At 47.3% G+C, this 16585-nt stretch overlaps 3 protein-coding genes across 4 annotated transcripts; all 3 read right to left on the bottom strand.

Annotated features, from left to right (window-relative positions):
• Positions 1-3104: 3104 nt before the first annotated feature.
• On the bottom strand, positions 3105-4149 carry LOC101758952 (translation initiation factor IF-2). Its single transcript, XM_004969516.2, has one exon. The coding sequence runs from the start codon at positions 3970-3972 to the stop codon at positions 3358-3360; it is 615 nt and encodes a 204-aa protein (XP_004969573.1). The 5' UTR covers positions 3973-4149; the 3' UTR covers positions 3105-3357.
• A 2101-nt stretch (positions 4150-6250) lies between these two features.
• On the bottom strand, positions 6251-10618 carry LOC101763014 (65-kDa microtubule-associated protein 3). 2 transcript variants are annotated; one of them, XM_022827253.1, is made up of 13 exons: positions 10373-10618; positions 10057-10158; positions 9727-9933; positions 8999-9247; positions 8670-8879; positions 8426-8581; positions 8162-8321; positions 7906-8057; positions 7730-7817; positions 7541-7614; positions 7360-7434; positions 7042-7276; positions 6251-6958 (listed from the first exon to the last, which is right to left on the bottom strand). In XM_022827253.1, exons 2-13 carry the CDS (start codon positions 10126-10128, stop codon positions 6555-6557), a joined length of 2082 nt encoding a protein of 693 aa, XP_022682988.1. In that variant the 5' UTR covers positions 10129-10158; positions 10373-10618; the 3' UTR covers positions 6251-6554. The 2 variants fall into 2 exon arrangements, with proteins under 2 accessions (XP_022682988.1, XP_022682989.1); XM_022827254.1 differs by having other exon boundaries at positions 6555-6949.
• Positions 10619-11574: 956 nt separating this feature from the next.
• Positions 11575-16018, bottom strand: LOC111257378 (ATP synthase subunit beta, mitochondrial-like). The gene is made up of 9 exons (XM_022826841.1): positions 15454-16018; positions 14559-14634; positions 14370-14458; positions 14145-14262; positions 13937-14040; positions 13697-13855; positions 13061-13285; positions 12665-12976; positions 11575-11985 (listed from the first exon to the last, which is right to left on the bottom strand). Exons 1-9 carry the CDS (start codon positions 15919-15921, stop codon positions 11872-11874), a joined length of 1665 nt encoding a protein of 554 aa, XP_022682576.1. The 5' UTR covers positions 15922-16018; the 3' UTR covers positions 11575-11871.
• Between the last annotated feature and the right edge of the window lie 567 nt (positions 16019-16585).

The raw sequence follows: 16585 nt of genomic DNA, 5'->3' as shown, positions 1-16585 counted from the left end.
ATCATTTGCAAATGATGGATTAATTAGGCTTAAATAGATTCGTCTCGCGATTTAGCCTAGGGGTTGTGCAATTAGTTTTGTAATTAGACTATGTTTAATACTCCTAATTAGTGTCAAACATCCGATGTTGGCGGTGGAAAGTTTTGGCGGTGGAAAGTTTGAACCCATGTATAATGGGCCCTGTTTCTTGTCCGCGATCGGGACAGAGGCCATCGAGTTATCACGGGCAAGAAACTGGCTGGGCCGTTTTCTGCCGTCGAGTTCATGCTGTCAAGTTTTGCGCCCAGCCCGCGGCACGCGCCGTCTTGTGAGAGTGGTGGGCTGTTCGTCCAATGATGTGACGTGGAACTCAAGCCCACCCGACCATTTCTCTGGCTATCTCCGTTTTTTGTTTTCCGTTGCGCCACCTAGCTTTGGCTTTCACCCGACAGGTCAAAGTTCAAACGGATTCGTTAACCCTCTTCTTCTTTTAAGGGCCTGTTTTTAAGGGTCTGTTTGGATGGAGGGTGTTAAAAGTTTAACATTTTAGTTTTAACACTTTTTAACACTTTGAGATCCAAACAGATATGTTAAAACTTAGGTGTTAAAGTTTAACACCCCAAAAACTTTAATACCTAAGAGCAACTTCAAGAGGCTGCTAATCTTACCCCAATATCTTTTTTAGAAAAAAAGAGAGAAAAAATGAACTCCAACAATCCGCCTAAACCTTCCCCAATTTTTTAGCGACGCTAAAAAACAGCCTGCCACCGCGTATATTTTAGCGTTGGCGTTCCTCCCCCAATCCTGATTCCCGCACGCCCGCGCGTCCCTTCCGATGGGCCCAATACGATGACGTGGCCTGTGTTTGAAATATTGGGGGCTATTTATTAGCGACTGCTGTGGACTAATATGTTTTTGGGGGAATTTTTTTAGGAGAACCCCCAATATATAGTTTTGGGGAAGAATTTTTTAGGATACTCTTGGAGTTGCTCTAAAGGGGTGTTAAAAGTTGTTAAACTTGTTAAAAGTGGTCCCCCTCTTCACTTTTTCCCACCATTGCCCCCTTCTCTCTCCTCCCTCTCTCTCCGCCGGCCATAAATGAGGGGGCAATAGAGTCATTTCCCATCAAAGGTGTTAAAGTTTAACACACCATCCAAACACCCCAATGTGTTAAACTTTAGCACTCCATTTGAGAGTGTTAAAATTTTAACACTTGTTAAATTTTAACATGAGGGTATCCAAACAGGCTCTAAGAAGAGCTCGTCAGATCCCTTGAAATTATTGACATCACGCAAGCTCCATTGTCCATGGATCTCAACAGCGCGGCACTCAATCGATGGTTTCGAGCTCTGACTTGACGCGACATTCTAAATTCCACAGCCCTGTGCAAGTCACCCATTATAGAGGGGGAAAAAAAACGCGAACATAATTCAGTCGCCGATAAGACTAAGCGAGGTCGATCACATGCCACCATTCCTCCCCAATGATGATTCGATGCGTTTACCGGTCTCACTCGCTTGCCGTTGCATAAAAGATAGTGGAGGCCATTGTGGCCTCGCTGGTGGTCTACCACAGGAGCGCTAGTGGGGTGCTCCATAATACCCAAGCATCCTTTTCTTTTCATACCTTTTTTCTCTGTGTCACCTCCCGTGTGTATGTTATGCTCATCTTTTTCGAGAAACAGGGCCGGCCGGCCTGCTGTGTGCCTACACCTTTCATTTTCCTCTCATCTCATGTTTGCTGCCGCTTTGCTTTCTTCTCAAGACTTGAGAAGTAAATTCAAAGGCTGTTGCCATAAATTCTATGGGAAAATAATTAGGAAAACAACGTCCTGTTAGCTTTTTTCTCAATTTGGGTATGGTTGGTGCTTTAAAGGATAGTAATGAGCGAATCAGTATAGTCATTTTTTTGTTAGCTTTTGTGTAGATGTCGTAGTACTCGCCTTTTTGCTGTCACTGTTTGAGAAAACTTAGAAGCAATGCCTTGCTGACCTGAATATGACGAACATGATGTTTCTTTTTTACAATTGAATTTTGGTCTTTTCCACACTGCTGCTTATCTATATTTGTTTCCATGATGATGTACGGTATTTTCGACGTATTGTCGGCTAAAAGACGAGAACGCCAACCGAAGCCACGCAGCAGCACTAGTTCGTCGTACTATTTTCCTGAGAGCGGCAGGCCATTTAATCTTGCGTAAAAGAAAAGAAAATACTCTGTAGCACAGAGCTCTTGACTGGACGATCCTTGAAACGCGGCACAAGCGTCCTCGTCTAATATCCCTGCTCAATCGTGTAAGTGCAGATGTCAATCAGTCCATATCTCTTGAAAATTCTAAAACGTTCACTGTAATTTACCGGAAATTGAGCCATAGCATAAGCTCCATCGGAACGGATGATCTCATTTGGAATATGGGTTCCCAAAACGAGAACGGGCGCTCGTATTTTTCTAAATTTATCATAGAAATGTGAGATGGTGTTATCTTTTTATGGTAGATGATACGTTCATATGGATAGAATATGTCTTGTGTGCATATGCTTATACTATATTTTGAAAAAGGATGTATATATATATTTTTTATATAATGCCTCAAGTTATACGAATTTTGTAGGAAAATATAATACAATTAGCTCTAGCCTTATGGGAATTTTTCTTTATGCTCGACCTTTCCTCTCTGAATTATGCGTTTATGTGCTAAATCTAAACAACCATTTCTGTAGTTTTCTTGTATTTGTCAATTTGTGAAAAGTCTTGTGTGTTGCCAATACTGCATTCCAAGAGGCACCCATCAAAGCACTTACCTTTATCAATATACACCCACATCCTATTCATTTGGGCAGTTTCGAGATTGAAAAATCACCACTAGCGTTGATGTACATGTCAAATTCTGATTCTAAGGGTGGGGAAAACGTTGCTCATAGAGATAAACACGATGAATATTTTCAAAGTAAGATAGCGATATATATACGTTGATTATGGTACTGTATCCTAATTTTAAATCAGGCACAATAATTAATCTTCACCAATTCCATTCTGTGTATATACCTGGAAATCACGAAACGTGAACCTGCTTATGAAATGGCAGCTACTGCGATACCAAGTGAATTGTAAATATATTGGTCGTGGTAACTGAATCGCTAAGGTTTCCTTCATTTCTATTAATCACTTTTCAAAACCGTTTCTGTCCAACTCATGTTCCTCTTTCCTCTCTCCAAAATAAATGGAAAAGGAGGCAGCACCGAAAAAAAAGTACTGGTATTTTACACAAGGTGAATAGGGGAGAAGTGAAAAAGGAAAAAAAACAAAAAGAAGCTATGAGCCTACGAGAGACAGCCTTTGCCATCTGTGTTTGGTTGGCCTTGACCATTATTGACCTGCATCAGCATCTCGCTGCCGCGTAGCTCTCCTCCTGAATCGTCTCCAGCGTCGGCCGCCTCGACCGGCGCCCGCCGCCGCTGAGCCGCTGCTTGAGCTCCTCGATCTCCGCCGCGGCGGCCTCGTCGTCCACGGCCATCTCCTCCAGCCTCGGGGCCCTCGGCTTGCTCGCGTCCGTCTCGAGAAGCGGCGCTGCGGCGGCGGCTGCCTCCACAACCTCAGGCGGCGCGACGACGGCTGCCACCTTGGCCGTAGCGGCTGGCGACGACGCCGGCCTCATCCTCCTCCTCGCCGCCCGCGCCTTCTCCCCGCTGGCGATAACCGCGGCCGCCAGGCGCGCCACGTCCGCGGGCGCCACGGGCGCGCCCAGGCGCTTCATGGGGAGCGTGGCGTAGAGCGCCCCGCGCACGAGCGCCTCGTCCGCCGGGAGCGCCTCGATCCGCCTCCCAGGGCGCAGCGCGCGCGCGTCCGCGAGGAAGTGGCCCGGCACTTCGAGCATCAGCTCGGCCGCCGTCGCCGGGAGCGGCACCTGCCGCACCCGCCCGTCCGGGAGCACGACCCGGGCGCCCCGCCCGGTCCCGGGCGTCGTCGCCAGCGTGCACGACGCGAAGTTGCCCATGGTAGACCCGGGGTTAGTTTAAGCTCTCGCTCCTCCCGCCCCCGCGCGAGGATGAGGAGCTGGGGAGTGTGTGTGCGTGAGCGCGCGCGGGGGGACCCGGCGGTTTGCGGCGAGATCGCGTGCGTTTGCTTGTGTTCCGGTGGGCTGCGGATGCGAGGGCGGGCGGGTGAGGTTATATAGGTGGAGTGCGTCGGGAGCCGAGAGCGGTTGGGTGGGGGCGGAACGGATGGTGCTGGTGTTGTGTTGCTTGGAAGAACGCGTGTGATGGACGTGAGGAGGGACGGGAGGTGACGGCGGTGGTGATGGCGACGGGTTTGGTGCTGGCGACTTGGGCTGGGTGCGTGCGAGAGGGACAAGCAGAGAGATGGAGTCGAGTCGAGTGAGGAGGGGGTGGCGGTGGTGGCCCGGTGGGTGGGTTCAGGTCGCCGTCGAGGTGGAATTGCGCGTGGGGCCGACCGACCACGGGTGCCCGCGGGGGGTCCGGGTCAGGTTGGGCTGGTCGCTTTGGGGTCGGAATCGGATACCAATGGCTGCTTGCTGCCCTGCCGCCGGTGGCGCGACGACGCAGGCAGCGCCGGACTTGGGGGGGACGTGGTTTGTTCAGAACTGTTCCTTTTCCTTTTCTAGTTTTCGTGTTCTTTTCGAGTTTTCCTGAAAGCTGAATGAAAGCCTGGATGGAACGTGCTACTATGTGCTACCATAGCCCATAGGCACCTGCCGGTAGTCACGCAAACGATAGCACTTCCCTGTAGTATGGCTAAATTATTGGGACGTTTGTATCACTTCGCCGGAGCCCGAGGCCAGAGCAGAGACTAGTACTTCATCACAATCGTAGCGTAGTACTAGCATTGTTCCGTTTGTGGATCAGATGCAGATCCAGTGTATCCGAATGTCTGATCTCATGGGAACTCGCCGTACGCGCTGGATTTGGGGCCAACGCGGTGGACCCGGGGTCGCTTCCACGATCCGTTCAGTCAGCTTTGAGTAAGCAGCACGCACGAGCAGGCCATTCATCTCGTCTTCCTTCCCGAACTTCACTGCCGTAGACCGTAGTACTTGTCAGGACTCATTGCTTCCCCAGTTCCCCTCATATTCCAAGCAGAGCAGCCAGCCAGCCACAGTGCACGCAAACGGAAAGGACACCTTTTTGGGGTCCGACAGTGGCAGTCCGGTGTGAAACCAGCTAATCCAGCTCGAGGATGCCCAGCTGCACGCAGCTCGCTTGACCCCGACCCGACCCGACTCCTGACTCGTCGACTCCTGCGCGTCCGAAGCATCTGAACATGACGCGATCCAACCGCACCGTAACGAGAATGTCGCGGACGAAGCTGCCGCGAACTTGCCGCAGGCTGCAACTTGCGAGGGAGCTAGCTAGCGAATAATAAGCACCGGGCCGGGGCGAGGGGCACATGAGTGGCGTAACTGCGCCTGAATTATTTCGCCTATGCGCGTGTGGACTTCACAGGGGCGGCCGGGGCCCCGGCGTGGCTGAGTTGTTCCTCTCGTGGGGGCGGTGTGCACGGCGGCGGTCGAGCGCCTCGCTCCGGCATCCGGCCCCAGCCCCGCACCATCATCAAGCAGGGCAACAGCTTCCAGTTCCCGGGGGTGTCTGTGATTACGGCAGCCCACATGGCGCCGGCTTTCGCTTGACTGACCTCTGCCGGTGACTTGCCGGAAAATGCACTAGCTCGTCGAGGTCGGGTTACCGAAAGATACAGGAGCGCACTGATGACGGATCACTGGATCTGCAGCCATCACTCGCCACTGCTAGTGTTGGAGTTGGGAGTCAATGGACAGTGCGCATTACTATCTGCTGCGTTATGTTAAAAGATCGGCGGTGGGAAATGTTTGGGAAAATCAGGGGACATGAGCATTAAGCCGGCCTGTCAAAGCTAGCAAGTCCTCGGTGGCCAGCGCACTCGGTAACAACCAGTGATTCAGTGAGCCCGTGGGTGTGCCATGGTTTGGTAGCTCCACAAGTGCGGCTTGCCCAACTGTCAAATCACAACTACTAAAGTTTATCGACGAGATTGATCGTGCATCCTGCAGAAGCACAAGTCAATGACACTATCTCGCCTCTTTTAAACCAGGGTTGGACCACGAGTAATTTTGTATTTCTGTGCTACTCTGGCATTGCATTCGCATAACCTGCCGGGGAACTGATCGAAGATCCGAAACTCACATCGCATATACTACGGCTGCTTTCAGGATGACGATTCTTGTCGATCAAACCAGATCATCCAGATTCCAGAAGATTTGTGATCAGAAACATAGGGTGTGACAGGAGTACTGGACAGTTGGATAACTGTAAACAGAAATAATAATTAGAGTAGCAGGTCATCGACAATGCAAACCGGATTAAGCTATACAACTTAAGATAACCAATGGCGGCACGGAGCACAAGCTCACAAGTGTGGAACTCCTTAACTAATTGTACCAAATATGGCTGTGAATCAGAACAGTACGGCAAAGTGCGAAAAAGGCCGACTATTGTCGACCAGCAAACAGGTACCATTGGCCTCTGACGAGAAATGGCAGTCAGTTCGACTTTCAACTATGTAATGACGGGGCAAATGGCTGAGCTAAGCCATTTGCCTGGCAAGGTAAACGGCGAGCCGCCTCTCTTCGAACGAGTACTCGATCTCCTCCGGCAGCATCGGCTGCTCTGGTTTCTCCTGGAAAAGGGAGACAGGAGTGGCTATGACCTTGTTACCCACAGAAGGCGTCATCGCCAGCTGCATCGGAGCCGTCACCGTCATCGGCGTTTTGAGATCAAGCGCTGCATTAAATGTCTTGGGGGTTTTGTTCTCTTCCTCGGTGTTGTCATTGAAGGTTGGCCGTGCAGGTGTCGATGAGACATTGTTTCCTGGCATGATCTGGGCAAAAGGCTTGCGCGGTGTTTCTGTCTCACGCAGAGTACTTGCATTGAAAGTTAACTTCTTGATGGGAAGACCAGCAATGTCCAAGCCTCTACTACCTGAAAGTGCTAGGTAGCCTCAGAACTGTGCAAAAGTTGAAGGGAAACAAAAGTGGCAGCATTGCTGTAGATGAATGGAGCATGAAGCTTACTAGGAGATAAAGTGCCCAATTCTTCAGTCTTCTTGGCAGCACGAGCAGTCTTTGAATGCAGTATGTCTGTCTTTGGGGCTTGCATTGTGGCTCCGCCAAGAGACAGCCTTCGGTTTGCACCACCCATGGAGTTCCTAGGCACCTTCTTTGTACTTTGAGGCTTGGATGGACTTGGTTTTGATCCGTAGAGTGCTTCCTGCTCAGCTTTGATTTGATCCTGGATTTTCTTCTGATCCTGCAATTACATTCAGGTATTACAACAGTTAAAACAGATGGTTTATATGCAATCTAGAAATACTGTGCACGAGCATAATATACCCTTTGCCTCTTCTTCTCTAGCTCTTTCTCCTGACGAACGATCATGTACTCTTCAAGCATTGACAGAAGGCGGACCTGAAAATATTTTGAGCATGAAAAACATATGTTATTTGCACAACATTTTAGCACAATACAAAGAGTGAAGCATCCAAGAAAGAAGGGTGATGATAAGAAAACTTACACCATCATATGTGAATTCCTTTTCTCTTTCTTTCTGCCAAGCTAAAATTTTCGTGGTCAAAACATCTACCATTCCTGTTTAAGACATAGCAATGGTAAATTGGTTGCAACTATCGTTGAAGAACCCCTAAACATTCTATAAACAGAAAAGAATTGGTGAAACCTCAGAAATCTCATTAAGCAACATTACCTGGGATCTTGTTAACCAAAATACGAGCCTTTTCTGCTCTCTTGAGTGTCAGATGGGCCCCCCTCCCAGCATTATAACGATTGTCATCCTAAACAAAAATATAAATTAGAACTGTAACCCTATACTAAACAAAAATAGGTCGAAGAATTGCATATAAAGTTTGGCAGCATTCATACTTTGTTATAATCTTCCAACCAGGCTTCCTCCTCACATGCATTCAGCCATCTTTCAACCTTCTCAAGAATATCCTTTCGGCTAAAAGCTTCCTCTTTCACTGTAGCAATGTGAGCCTCAATTTGTTCCAGAACCAGCGCAGGATCAACAGCTCCTGTACGAAAACACAAAGAAAATAAGTTATCATGTATATATTTCCAGGCCTGCAACAAATTTTACTGCACACAGGTCCTTAACAAGACAGGATATTATCTTTACCTGCTTCAATAGCCTCAGTGCTAAATTCAGCTGCATAACCTTCCTCACCGATCAGATGAGCACGTCTCCTATGTTCTTCGAGTTCTGTCTTCTTTTTCAGAACCAGGTCTTTCATCTTGCTCGCTTTCAATTGTTCAAGCCTTAAAACTTCAGATTCGACCTACATTTTATATCAAGATATAATCTCGGAAAATTCCTCGCTCAACAGAGAAACAATAGTGATAGTGGCATGGGAACAATCTTTGCAGGGACAATGGGACTCACGTAGCTGAGGTAGTCAACAGAGAGGGTGTTGGGCTCAGTTATTTCATGTTCCGAAGCAGCAATATTGCATGTTACATTCTGAAACATCTGCTGCTCTTCAAGTGGTGTATCCATGAGATTCCAAAGTTCAAGCATGCTAGATGCCAAATCTTGAAGCTGTCATATTCAGAATTTCAGATTAATAATGTTAAGGGTTGACTGGACTGAAAGGTTAAAATTTCTGAAGTCACAGACAAATGCTGACCTTTTGCATCCTCTGGACTTTCATTTCACGTAATCCATTTACAGCTGATGCGAGTCTCTCAATTGTACTGTTGCTCAGGTTCTTTGATCCATCAGCCTCGCCCAGGCTAGGATGCACATCATGTACTGTTTGTTTGAAGTCTATACCAAGCACCTCGCACAAGGAATGCAAAGTGTTCAAATGTTCCATCACTTGCTTCAGCCGATCACTCTGTCAAAAACAGGTACAAACAAAGAATTTTAATGATTACATGAGCAATGAAGGAAAAATATTGACATGGTGAGGAATATACATTTTTCAAATGAATCGGATTAGAAAGTGAAGCTTACCTTCTCCTTCTGAAGGGATTGTAGCTCCTTTGTTAACTCCTCAAGCTTTCTTACTGACAGATCGGATTGATCCACAGGAAATTTAAAGGGCACAAAATCTGCAGGCCTGATTTCAGATGCAACCTTCTTAATTTGATCTATGACATCAACAAATTGGTCCCATCTTTCAACTTTCTTCTTTCTCATCTCCTCCAAGTATGGGACAATCGCGTTCAATTCCTCCCTTAAACCTTGCAACTTCTGATTTGACTGTCATATTTCAAAAAGAAAAGGTACCAGTTACCAGTGGAGTCACTACAGAAAAATCCAAGTCTTTAATGTAGAAGATTGCATTCAGTTCCACTTTAATACATCATAACTTCACTCAGTTCCATCCTTTAGCCTTGTAATTTCTGGTTTGAGCCATTTTTCTTCCAAGAGAAAAAAGGTACCAATTACTAGTGGAGTCACTACTGAAAAATCCAAGTCCTCAATATAGCATGAGCGATTTGCATATCCAGCCAACACGTCACATTATCACAGCCATAGCAAAACCAAAATGACAGTAAAAAAATAGTTATGTTTTTTTTTGGTCTCCTTGGCAGTACAAGAGATCACGAGTGAAAATTATACATAATATCCTTGTCCCTATCGAAAATTAGCAGTAGTATTCAAACGGTATTCTGTTCACTTCTTTTGTTCCTTTCATGGCACACTAGTACTTGACAAGTTGACATGCAGAAGCTAACCTGTCTAACATGTATCGGCGGCTCACCCATGGCCGAGCAGATACCTGCGAGCTCGGCCTCTGCCTCGGCGATGGCCTGCCGCAGCTGTGCCCTGCAGCGGTTTGCCATGTCGACCTTCCTCCTGTAGACCTCGAGACACTCCTGCTCGAGCTCCAGCAGCATCCGGTCCCTCGCCGAGTGGGGCTCCCCGACCTCATCCCAAATCACCTGAAACAACAGGAAACGCAACCTCAATTCATCGCACCCGGCACGCGCGGAACAGCGGAACCAACATAAGACGGGGACAAAAAAAACATTAACCCGGCGGAATCAAGGGGTGGCGCGACTTACGTTGAGCTCCAGCAGGAGCGAATCGCACGTCGTCGACATCTGTTGGAGCTGTTCCTTCACGGCGCTACTCATCGCGTGAGGGCGAGCGACCCCAGTGGCTCCCTGCAAACGCGATTTCACAGATCAATCACGACTCCGCGGCAACAAAACACACTCCCCCGCGCCGCGCGCACCAGGTAGCCAGACCAACGCCTCCACCGCGCGGAACAGGGAGATGAGATCCCCTCCAATCCTTGGGTTTCGCCTCACCGGAGGCAGCACACCACGATGCGAGCGACCGGATCCAACCCGAGGGAATTGCAAGCAGAACGCTCACCTCTTCACCGCTCGGCGTGGCCTCGTCGAGCGGGCGGGACGGGGAGGGGGCGGCCGGCTGTCGCCGTGGAGGGAATCGCGCGATCCGGCGCCTCAGGGGCGAGAGGAGAGAACGGAATGGGAAGGGGATTGGATGGGAGGAAGGAGGCGGAGAGTGTTTGAAATGTTTTGAAATAGGGTAGGGGGAGTAGGAGGAGGCAAGAAGGGCGGAGGAGATTTGGGGTTTGGAAATCCGTTGGTTCGGGAAGGAGACAGTCGGCAGCAGCAGAGAGCCGTTGGGGGATATCTTTAACTGGGCCGGATCCGGAGGGATCCCATCATGAGGCCTCCGTTTTGAATTGAACGGCCTGGATGACGGATTGCCTCGTTTGCCAAGTCGGATGCATCATACAGGTGGAACACCAGGTGCTGACTGGTGGGGTCAGCATGTCGGTATCGACGTGTCAGATGCAGAGCAAGCGAAGTTCTTTTGACTTTCGAGTAAAAGAACACGGTTGCATGGCATTCTGTGCTACTGCTCGTGGGCACGGTGGCGATCCGACTCTGATGCAAGCACAAGAAGGGAAGAAACACATGGTACATAAATGGCTAAATGTACGTACCTTAAGAGATGGAAATCAAAGCTTAGTTCAAAAAAAAATTATCAAAGAAACTTCATACTTCTGGAGCATGATTTACCTCAAATCGGTATGGCAGACGAACAAATGGTGCGAGCTGCAAACCTCGCGAGTGATAAATCAGGCAAATCGGTGAATTTTTACAGTATGATTTCAAAAGGGAAACTATTTTGCCAAATGCCAAAGCCACAATGCTACGGTTGTATGATACCTCCTGCATAGAGGACCAAAGAGATGTTGGCTAAATTGCAGTACATTCCCAGATTCATTGCCCAACCTCACATGCATAAATGTGAGTTGTGACCTAACACACGTACGTACAAAGTACCTACAGAATTCGTATGGCACTCCAAATAGGCCCCAAACCAAAGCAAACCTCCATAGTTCATCCAATTTACAAACTAGCATAATTTCATATGCAAAACTTCATGTAGACCATAGAGGTACCCTATTTATTCATCCTAGCTACCAGAGCCAGTGAAGAAATAAGGTGAGGGAAACGAACCACAAATCATGCTGGGATAACAAACTACGCATTCAGCTCTGAACAAATTGAAAGCCTCACAAACGACTCAATGTGAACATGTGACCTCAAAACAGCTATGCAGTATGCACATGGGAGACATTCCACTTCCAGTATTCCATTGAGAATTAACAAGTTTATGGTATCGCCGTCATCAAAAAAGATAATTCTTCCTCAAATGGCAGTAAACCAAACATAACGGTCACTGCAAATCCTTATTAGGGAAAAGGTGGAGGGGGAAACACATCCATCGGCAGGACCGGGCCTCCTGCATGTAAATACATGTCCTGGCTAACAGAGAATAAAACACACATGTCGATCCCCAAAAGTTAAATTTTGGTTGCCTGTGAAGGCGATTGCTTATGATGCAGACTCCTTGGCAATCTTCTCTGCCTTAGCAATAACCTCCTCTATTCCTCCAACCATGTAGAATGACTGCTCTGGGAGGTCATCATACTTGCCATCCAAAACACCCTATGATATATCAAGAAGGTTCAATAGTGAGCATTAACATGAAAAAGCCCACAAATGGGTGCTGCCATATGCATTTCTGTAATGAGGAAAAAATGACCATATTTATATGTACATGTAGTATCATATTGTGATGATAAGATCCCAAAAGCACTCACAGTGCAATTTTCAAGCATGTATCTAAAACTAATACAATATCAGTACACACCAATCTGCATTAGAAGTGACAAAATGTACACACAAAAAGTGAATAGTTTCCACATAGCATATTCAGAATATTCCTGTGTCACTTTGGACATGAGACGGTATATAAGAGCCAACTTTTACAAACAGCTTGTACAACACTATTTTTTGTTGAATACAATATAATAAAGTGCATTTTATGGCAAGCCTAACGGTAGCCAATTCACTTAGCCAACCTACAATTGTTCATGTCAGATTTTTTTAAAGAAAAACTATTCAAGCCAAATGTTATGTATTTGCATAAATGGGCCTTCTATTCAATACCTAACAAACATATCAGACAACTCACTAAATTCCACAAAATTTAACCTTGCACAGAGTACCATGCTATTAGGCAAAGGACAAGAGGCATGTTTACCCAAACAACACCAATTTGGCAAAGGTGAAAATGGTGCAATCCTGCTGTTCAAAAAGGGAGAGGGGACATGTTATGCCATACCTGGAAACTTTTAACACTCTCCTTCAGCTCAACATACTTTCCAGGTGCACCCGTGAAAACTTCAGCAACATGGAAAGGCTGGCTAAGGAACCGCTGAATCTTCCTAGCACGAGCGACCGTCAACTTGTCATCTTCACTGAGCTCATCCATTCCCAAAATGGCAATAATATCTTGGAGGTTCTTGTAATTCTGAAGAACCTTCTGAACACCACGAGCAGTGTTGTAGTGGTCCTCACCCAGCACGTGGGGGGACAACATTCTGGATGTGGAGTCCAGAGGGTCGACAGCAGGGTAAATACCAAGCTCAGAAATCTGCACAAGAAACAATCACATCGTACTCATAATAGCAACGGCACAAATCCATAGAAATTGTATCTATACATGAGACAGGCATACCTGACGTGACAACACGGTAGTGGCATCAAGATGGGCGAAGGTGGTTGCAGGGGCAGGATCTGTCAAGTCATCAGCAGGAACATAAATAGCTTGAACAGATGTAATAGAACCCTTCTTTGTGGTGGTAATCCGCTCCTGCAGTCCTCCAAGATCCGTGGCAAGGGTGGGTTGGTATCCCACAGCAGATGGAATACGACCCAGCAGAGCAGACACCTCAGAGTTCGCCTGACAGACACAGACCAGATGTATAGGTTTAGCTGTAATCTACATAAAATCAAGGCAAAAACAGAGAGACAGTATATACCAAACGCACAGGTTTTCAGGTCAGATGTACACAAAAAATCAAGGCAAAAAAGAAAATAGAGACCAAATGGACAGGTTTTCAGCTGTGTTTTTTTCCTCTTTTTTTTTATGTGTGTGTGTGTTGGGGGAGGGGGGGGGATGTACTAGTCTTTCAGCTGTAACGTGTGCAAATCAAGGCAAAAAATAGGGTGATTCAAAGAAGCCTTTTTTATGGGAATAATACATATTAGAAAGGACATCAGAGACTGTTTGGCTAATTGTCATCTGCATACCAAATAACAAGAATACCATTGCGAGTACTTGAAACAGGAGGAGGATCCGCATAGAACTTACCTGGGTGAAACGGAAAATGTTATCAATGAAGAGAAGCACATCCTGTCCTTCAGCATCACGGAAATGCTCGGCAACAGTCAAACCAGTCAGTCCAACACGAGCACGAGCACCAGGGGGCTCATTCATTTGCCCGTAGACAAGAGCGCACTTGCTCTCACTCTGCCACAAAGTACAATGTGAGGAACACTCAACTAAAAAAATATGGAACCCAACGACATATTAGAAATCTTGGTCATTTACCTGCTTGTCACCAAGCTTAATGACACCACTCTCAATCATTTCCCTGTACAAGTCATTACCCTCACGAGTACGTTCTCCAACACCAGCGAAGACAGAGAAACCACCTAGATGAAGAAATGCATAAATAAGTAAACATAAAAACATACAAAAAAACACAAAAAACACAAAAAACACAATACGACCATCAACTTCTGTATAAGGAACTAACCATGGGCCTTGGCAACGTTGTTAATGAGCTCCATGATAAGGACAGTTTTGCCCACCCCTGCACCACCAAAGAGACCGATTTTACCTCCTCTTTGGTAGGGTGCAAGGAGATCCACAACCTGATAGAAATACACGTGTTGCGTTAATGCATGCTAAGCCTTGCATGGTGAAAACTGAAAACACCCTAGCAAACTTTCTCATCACTTCCAAAGAAAAGGAGGTGTACCTTGATTCCAGTAACAAGAATTTGCTGCTCTGTAGCTTGCTCAACGAAAGCTGGGGCTTCACGATGGATAGGGAGGAAGTGGTTCGTCGCTGAAGACAAGAGGAGCAAGCAACAAAAGAAAAATATAAACATGATTTCTAGTAGTATATGCGTAGATGTCACATGTAAATGCAGGTCATGCAGACTTACTTATATCTCCCTTCTCATCAATAGGCTCGCCAATAACATTCATAATGCGTCCAAGTGTTGCCCTACCAACAGGGACCTAGAAACAAAATATAGTCATAAACACAAACAGATGCAAGGTTCAGAAGCTGGTGGTACCAAGGTACTAAAGATAATAGCAACAACTAAGATCAGATGTTGTAAGTATCTACAGCCTACAGATTCAATACATAGATAACAATCCTACATATCAGGCTATAACAACTTGTTTTCATCCAATGAAGAAGTATGAGTTCAGTGGCCGGTATCATAGAGCGGAAGCACATAAGCAGTAAGCACGAAAGCTGAACATGCAAACAATAAGCTATAGGCTGCACGCCTGCAACTTTATAAGCTACATATATGACAAAAGAAAAGGGAAAACCTTTGAATCGTGCGCAGAATTGGATAATTTATGACTACCTACGGTTTATTTTGAGATCAATAACCATATAAGCCCCCATCCATTCAGTGTCAACTCGGACCAGAGTGTGACATGTTATACAATACCTTTTAACAAACAATCAAATCATAAATAGGTTTATCATCTACAGATGAGACATTTAGACAGAAAAAATGATTCTATGGATCCACATTTCCAATGTTGTTAGACCATGATGGGAATGCTACATTGGTTTCAGTATTTGCAGTCCACATCCTAAACGTTTGGCATGTTGATCATCTACAAAATCGGTACAGCATGCCCCTGGTAACAAACAACAGTCGTGGATCTATAAAGCAAGAATTCAATAGACAATAAATGGATCCGTACGCCCAGACCAAATCTAACAACCGCCGATTCTCCAATTCGTCAGATTAGATCCGAGTCAATCATCTCAAAACACGAAAGGGGACGAGAAATGATAGGAAATGGGCTTACAGTGATGGGAGAGCCGGTGTTGAGCACACGCTGGCCGCGGACGAGCCCCTCAGTCCCGTCCATGGCGATGGTGCGGACCATGTTCTCCCCGAGATGCTGAGCCACCTCGAGCACGAGGCGGATGTTGTTGTCGAGCACCTCGAGCGCCGTCAGGATCGGGGGCAGACCCTCGTCGAACCGAACGTCCACGACGGCACCGATGACCTGGCACACCTGGCCGATGGCGCCGGCGCCGGTGAACTCATCGGTGATCTTGCCGCCACCGGTTGTCTTGCCAGTGGACGGGGGCGGCGGGGCGGGCGCCGCCTGGGCCGCGGCGGAGGAGGCGTAGGAGGCGGCGCGGTTGAGGAGGAAGCCCGCGGGGGACGGGCGGTGGTGGAGCGGCGCGCGCGGGACCGGGGACGGGGAGGCTGCGCGGAGGCGAGAGGCGGAGCGGAGGATGGAGGAGAGGGCCCGGCGCGTCGCCATGGCCGGCGGCGAGGGGTCCGGATCTAGGTTTTCCTCAGAGTGGTGTGCGGGTGTGGGGAGTGGCGGCTCCGCGCTACGGGAAAGGGTGGAGGGTTTGGGAATCGGGGTCGGGGTGGGGAATAAGGAGGAGGATGGTGGGGAGGGATTCGCGGCTGGACCTGGTCCTTAGTGGACCGAGAAGAGTGGAGGGTGCTTGCTGGTCTGTCACTTTGTCATGCTCTGCTCGTGCCTCGTGGCTTACTCCGAAGAGTTTATTTGCATTATAATCGTGACTTAGGGTTTGTTTGATACCGGGCTAAAATTTAACAGGTGCTAAAATTTTAACATTCTCAAATGGAGGACCTGTTTGGATACCCTATGTTAAAATTTAATAAGTGTTAAAGTTTTAACACTCAAATAGAGTGCTAAAGTTTAACACATTGGGGTGTTTGGATAATGTGTTAAACTTTAACACCTTTGGTGGGAAATGACTCAATTGCCCCCTCATTTATGGCCGGCGGAGAGAGAGGGAGGAGAGAGAAGGGGTAACCTGGGAAAAAGTGGAGAGGGGGACCACTTTTAACATCTTTAGCAAGTTTTAACACCCCCTCCATGTGTTTATGAAAATGGGGTGTTAAACTTTAACACCTCACTTTTAACACAAGTGTTTGGACAGAAAAATGTT

Source organism: Setaria italica, chromosome V (assembly GCF_000263155.2).
Source record: "Setaria italica strain Yugu1 chromosome V, Setaria_italica_v2.0, whole genome shotgun sequence".
NCBI classification, from domain to species: domain Eukaryota; kingdom Viridiplantae; phylum Streptophyta; class Magnoliopsida; order Poales; family Poaceae; genus Setaria; species Setaria italica.
Note: the sequence above shows the minus strand (reverse complement) of the source record. Positions and strands in the feature narration are given on the sequence as shown.